This window comes from Anoplopoma fimbria, chromosome 12, assembly GCF_027596085.1.
Source record: "Anoplopoma fimbria isolate UVic2021 breed Golden Eagle Sablefish chromosome 12, Afim_UVic_2022, whole genome shotgun sequence".
NCBI classification, from domain to species: domain Eukaryota; kingdom Metazoa; phylum Chordata; class Actinopteri; order Perciformes; family Anoplopomatidae; genus Anoplopoma; species Anoplopoma fimbria.
This window is the reverse complement of record NC_072460.1, coordinates 21014248-21020714: the sequence shown is the minus strand read 5'-3', so window position 1 is coordinate 21020714 and position 6467 is coordinate 21014248. Positions and strand designations below refer to the sequence as shown.

Here is a 6467-nt window from a genome sequence, read left to right as displayed (position 1 = left end):
GAATTACTGTTAACTCGCAAACACATTTATTTTAACTTATAGTTGCAGTTTCAAACAAGGCTTTGATCTTCCTTTCTTTATTTACTTTTAAAGGTGGAGTAGATTGTTTTCTGATATTGTTGAATGATGTTGAAAATAATGTGAGGTAATGCTCAACGTGTTTGACCTGGATGTTTCCAGCAACGAATATTTGTGTATGCTTTGTTAAAAACTGCATTTTTGAGCCACAATGGCGCAGGTTTTGCCAAGCTGCAATGACAGAGTCCTTACTTTAAATTAAGTCCCAGAGAAGTAAATACCATGGAAGAAATGTCATGTTTACTTTAGGATTGTGGGTATTGAAGCATCAATGCAGTAAGTGTCACTGTTGAAAATGTCAGGTAGGGTGTAAATCAGTGATGACACAGATGACATTTTCTCACAACAGTGCTTTCTTCTTCCAGTGTTAAACAAACATGAGCATGGGCAGTCCAGGCTGTGAGCACACCGGCTACACTGTACACTCACCTATCTACATCAGCCAACCCCACACTGACGCCATGATGGCCTGGCCGGACGAGGCGGAGGACATCAAGCCGCCCCGCACCTTGTTGGGGCTGCCTGAGCTCAGCTGGCCGGGGGTCTACCTCCCCTGCTACGACAGACTAGCTATGGAGGAGAACCCCTGGATGCTGAGGATGACAGAGGCCCCTGCTCCCGCTGTTCCTCCCTCAAGGACCCTGGAGCCGAGCCCAGCCAAGCCCACTCAACCCCCGGAGCCCCCCTCTGAGATGGAGGGTCAGGTGGAGGAGCGCTGTCTGGAGCAGGTCCAGACCATGGTGGTGGGAGAGGTGCTGAAGGATATCGACACGGCTTGCAAGCTGCTCAACATTGCCCCAGGTAGGACAGGATGCAACTCGTTAAAGTCATATTATTATTATTATCATTCTACATTTCAATAGACAAACCTGCTGTAGAAAGTGTTGGCAGAGGTTGCAGTCTAATAAAATAAACCCGTCAGACGGCATCATTTGATGGATTAATCTCACATCAACATCCTGAGTGTCACAGCTGGTGAGCATCTGAGGCCCGGCCCACCTTGTGCAAACTTTTCTGTTGGTAGATGATCATCTTCACTTCTGATGAATTTCACTGCTAACGTTTGTGTCAAATATTGGTCAAACACTGGAGTCTTTGTTTTCCAAGGTGCTACTAAGAGCATCTTTTTGTTTCCTGCCTAGTTACAAATTTCTAACTCTATACCCCCAATATGTGATACGGGTTGTATGTTTAAAAATATGTAGTTTGAGAACCTAAAATTACATTACTCAAGTAAAGCAACATATCTTCATACAACGGTTCATATAGGTCTTTACTTATTTTATTTCATTTTTTTTTATTCTTGTCTTGGTTTGGTTTTGTAAAGAACATTCCTTGCATAAAATAAGTATATTTGTTACATAACTTACGTAGGCTATATTAGTTAAGTAGGGAAGTTACGTAACAAAACTAAGGTAAAATAAGTAAATATTGACTTGGTTTCACTGACATGGACAAAGGCTTCCTGGGAAAAAGTCCTGTGTTTGTTTGACCCATACGATCTTCCCCACAGCACTTTATTGCTCTTTAAATGACCTAATCTGACGTCCTCAGAGGCAGCCCTGCATATATTGGCTCACAATTATATATTTGAATGCAATACAGTGCAGAGTTACTTTTCATAGGTAGACGTAGGAACAGTAATTGAGAACAGCCTGAGCCTGAGTCACTAAAGCCACAGAGGAAGAAACTCTCTGGATACCAGAATAAAACCACAAACACAGGTCTGTTAGAGACCGAATTAATTGATGTTGTCACGTTTTCATTGGTGAAAATAATGTCATCATGAAAGTTCTGAACATGTTGGGGAGCTGTGTATAAAATACCTGCCTTCTCTCTCTGTATTTTCCTCTTTAGACCCGTTGGACTGGAGCTATGTTCACGTTCAGAAGTGGCTCCTCTGGACCGAGCACCTGTACAGACTGCCGCAGGTCAGCACGATGTTTAAGGACGTGAGCGGGAGGGATCTGTGCTCCATGACAGAAGCAGACTTCAGGCAACACTCTTCGCAGTTTGGAGACATGCTGTATGCTCATCTGGACATCTGGAGGTCTGGTAAGAACAACAGGAGCACAATGGAAATTAATCTACATCCACTCTGATGTTGTGCAAATTAGGGAAGGCTGATTGGAAAGCAAATGCAGTGTGACGAAGAGCAAATTTAAGACTTGGCTTTAAGTATTCTGTGCGGTGTAAACTGATAAATCTCTTTTTTCTTTCTGACTGTTCTTTTAGCTGCAGCAATGAAGGAGAGTAGCCCACCGGAAGACAGCAAATCTGGTAAGTTCTTGGTTATAACCAAATTTCAATAACACAAACTAAAACAATGGTTTTACAGATTTAAACATTGATGTTAAACAAGTTGAAGTGACATCTGTTTTCTGAAAATCCCTCATATGTCAGCAGCTGATGATTCCTGGTCAGATATGATACGTACCTACCCCAACCAGCCCATCCACCTGTGGCAGTTCCTCCGAGAGCTGCTCCTCAAGCCTCATAACTACGGCCGCTGCATCCGCTGGCTTAACAAAGAGAAAGGTACGGTGACACGGCATTATAGTGTGTTATAAACCATTGATTTAATGTTTGTATATAGATTATAAATGCAAAAAAGATGGATTTAAAGTGAAGTTACTCAAAAGAATATCACAACATTTACGCCAATCTACATATTTATCTTTTTTGCCAAGAGTTAGATGAGAAGATTGATACCCCTCTCATGTCTGTACGCTACATATGAAGCTACATGTAATGGTTGGTTAGCTTTAGCTTAGCATAAAGACTGGAAGAGGAGGAAACAGCTCGTCTGGCTCCATAAAAATGTAAAATATCTGCCTACCAGCAAACTGATTAACACAACACATCAAGTCAATTATTTTTCCTTTCTCTGTGCAAGTCATTGTGTCCGGCCAAGAAATAGTTGGGCATTAAAGGCCGTATAAAATTTGGATGTCTCCATGACATCACCCATAGGTTTCTAAAAACAGCGGTTGTGATGCTCAAAGTGGTTGCCCTGCTGTCGCCATCTTGGCAGTGACGACACCCTAAAAAATGGGCAGAGAAGTGCATCATTGGGCATAATTGAGCAAGCTGGAGACATGGACAGCGAGCTCAATTATGCCTAATATTTAATATAATTTAAATGGGGGAGTTATATAAAAATATCACCACCCCTACAGTTGTAATGAACTGGGAAAATAGTTATAGACACCAAAAACGTTTTATTTTTTCTGTAAACATGTTTATTTCTGCTGTAAAGTTGGCCATTTTACCATGACGGTCTATGGGGACTGACTTCGCTTTTGGAACCAGCCTCAAGTGGCCATTTTTAGGAACTGCAGTTTTTGTTACTTCAGCATTGGTTTCAATTCTCAGCAGTAGGGTTGTCTCTTGTTTGACAGAGAAACCCTCCTAAAACCACAACTTGTCGTTTTAATGTTTTTGTGCTTCTACGCATTAAACAACAAAGATATAATGTGTTAACTAAGAAGCTTTAAAGGTGCTGGTAGGCAGACTTTCTTAGCTTTGGATAGAGCCCGTTAGCTGTTTCCACTGTGTTTCCACACTGCTAGACTAAGCTAACAATCCTCTCGCTTCATGTGTTGCATACAGACATGGGAATGGTAGCCATCGGCTCATATGAGTCTTGGCAAGAAAGTAAATACGCCTACTTCCCAAAATGTTGACTTTCAGGTTCACTTCTAAAACAAACAAACTCAACACATGCAATTTCTTCTGTCCAAAAAGGGATTTTCAAAATAGAAGACTCCGCTCTCGTCGCCAGGCTATGGGGCATCAGGAAGAACCGCCCAGCCATGAACTATGACAAACTGAGCCGCTCTATACGCCAGTACTACAAGAAAGGCATCATTCGAAAGCCTGATGTATCACGCAGACTGGTCTATCAGTTCGTCAACCCCGTATGAGGCTGATCTCAAGACAACGAGCTGTGGAGGAACCAAAAAAAGATATGCTGGACATACAGTAGGAGTGACGTGAACTCTGAGGCTCTTTCGTTCATTGTACTTAATGTTTCATTTCAATTATAGAAGACTGCCTACTGAACTATGCACTCCTGCCTATCGTCACTCTACTTTATTATTCTAAATATTGATTTTATTTTATTTGTTTCCATCGCTCCTGTTTGAAATGGGGTTTTTGGCGTGATGTTTGATTTCTTAAAAGCGAGGCTAGCTGTTTAGCCCTGTTTTCCTGTCTTTGTGCTAAATTAATCTAACTTAACCAGCTGCAAAATCCTGCTACATATCTACATTGTCGGGTATCAAACTCGTCATCCAATTCTTGGAAAGAAAGTGAACTAGCATAATTTCAAACAAGGGATAGTGAATTTAAAGGGATAGTGACAAAAAAATGTCACTACCCCTTTAAATTCTATTTTTCAACAATGTCACTTATTGATATTCCCATTCAAGTGTCAAAGTACTTAGAAGTTGCAGAGCAATGCAAAAGTAAGTGAATATCTTATCAAAGCAGCCTTGATGGATAATGTGTTCAGGATCCAGAATAAAGGAATGTATTTCCGGATGTCGTCTTTTTTTAAAATGGAGAAAATAAATAGTATAAATCACATACAAAAAAAAAACACACAGACACTAACTTTCTTTTTTTCTTCAACAAACTTGTTTCCCCTTTCAAACCAATATCGCAATATTGACACCATCACAACAAATTTGAGTCGGGTTTTTCATCACTATCATCATTATTATCTGTGATCATAATCATCTTTATGCATATTTAAATGAACTTCTTGTTACATCAAGATGAACAGGCACTACACCAGTTAGGAGATAAAAGTACATCACTAACTATGAACATACATCTTCTAGACCGCTAATATAGGGTTTCCACAACGTGAGCTGCTGTCCCCTGTGTGCATAAGGAAGAGATCATCAACATAAAAAAGCATTTACATGTACACCTTTTTACTGCCTCAACATGGTTAGGTCTCATTTTTCAACTCAACACAGTTGTACAGTTACAATAGAATATAATCTTTAAATTACATCATCATATACAAATCTGACAGCGTGGGATAACGTCACGCTTTTATGATACACTGACAATTCCATTGCAATGAAATCCATAATATGGTACCTATTACTTAATATGTTTTCCATTGCTGTTATTTTAATGAATCACATTTACATGTATAACACTACATTTTGTCTTAATAGTCAATCACTTGCATTTTTTTTGTTACTTTTTTTTCTGTTACATTTACACAACTCATACACACTGGATGATGTTTTCCCCAAAAATATTAACCTGGTAATGTGGATTATGTGTTTGAACTTGTGTGTTTTATGCTTGTGTATATATATATGTATAAGTATATATCTGTGTGTGTGTGTGTGGGTGTGTGTGTGTGTGTGTGCCTGTGTGTGCATACGCACATCAAGGAAGTGGGACAGTTTAATGATAGTAGTCCTTTTTGCTATGCTGGACAGCTTTACTCTAAGACACAACTTGTGAGCTGGTGATGTGTTTCTCCTCATGTTTGAGACCCAAACCTGTCAAAACATGTTCCAGACACAGAGCTAAACACATCTGACTGCTGTTGGTCCAGTGAAATTTAAAAACTTCAGGACAACTAAGTTATAAAAAAGCATCTTTTCAATCTAATCAGAGATTTAGGTGCAACTCGTAGAAAGATGACTCGCTAATCAACATCTAATAAATTCCTGCTATAAATTTAATTTCTACGTATTAAGGATTTAAAAATGACCATGTAATGCACTGTGTATGAGTCATCTTACATGCAGTGCAGTACTGGTGACAAATGTATTCCCCACGTGTCATTGCGTGGTGATTTGCAGACAAATGAAGTTTAGGTGGACTGGGAGGCAGCTACAAGTTGATCCTCACTGAAGCTGTTGCACATGTGATATGTAAAGTTATTGCATGGAGAGAAAACAGATAGTTGATGGTATTGGGTCATTCTTTGGCTCAACAGGGAAACGGGCCACATAACTAGTGCTTTTTGCTAGGTAGGGCATTAAATGACGATGGAGAACCGTGTTTAGACAACACGACCTCTTTCGAGCCCAAAGACTAGTACATTCATGTCCTGTTGAAGAGGCTTCGATCTTCAGACAAGCGTCTGCCTCCACTGGCCCCTCGCTCTGGAAGAAAAGTGCCCGGCACAGGCATTGTTCAGAACCCACCTCTTCTACTGCAGTGGCAACCTCAAGAAGATGACTCGATCCGACTTCGCTCTTAGGGAACGTATCACTCGGGGTTTCTTGTTAGCAGTAGTGGATTACAATGAGACCTGAATTACTGAACCAAGAATGAAAGCATCTGCAGAAACTGTATATCCTTTCCTTGGGTTGCATGGAGATGATATTGTCAACGGGTTTGTGATGCTA

The 6467-nt window shown here is 40.3% G+C and overlaps 1 protein-coding gene across 1 annotated transcript; it reads left to right on the top strand.

Moving 5' to 3' along the window:
• The first annotated feature begins 455 nt into the window (after positions 1-455).
• LOC129099501 (SAM pointed domain-containing Ets transcription factor-like) lies at positions 456-4004 on the top strand. Its single transcript, XM_054608755.1, has 5 exons — positions 456-879; positions 1936-2133; positions 2314-2358; positions 2482-2616; positions 3826-4004. Exons 1-5 carry the CDS (start codon positions 456-458, stop codon positions 4002-4004), a joined length of 981 nt encoding a protein of 326 aa, XP_054464730.1.
• The last annotated feature ends 2463 nt before the right edge of the window (positions 4005-6467 follow it).

What these genes read in the sequence shown, in the direction of transcription:
- LOC129099501 (XM_054608755.1), top strand. Translation starts at nt 456, where the DNA reads ATGAGCATGGGCAGTCCAGGCTGTGAGCACACCGGCTACACTGTACAC. An exon ending in GCTGCTCAACATTGCCCCAG is followed by an intron (nt 880 to 1,935) that starts GTAGGACAGGAT and finishes TTTCCTCTTTAG; the next exon opens with ACCCGTTGGACTGGAGCTAT. An exon ending in TCTGGACATCTGGAGGTCTG is followed by an intron (nt 2,134 to 2,313) that starts GTAAGAACAACA and finishes CTGTTCTTTTAG; the next exon opens with CTGCAGCAATGAAGGAGAGT.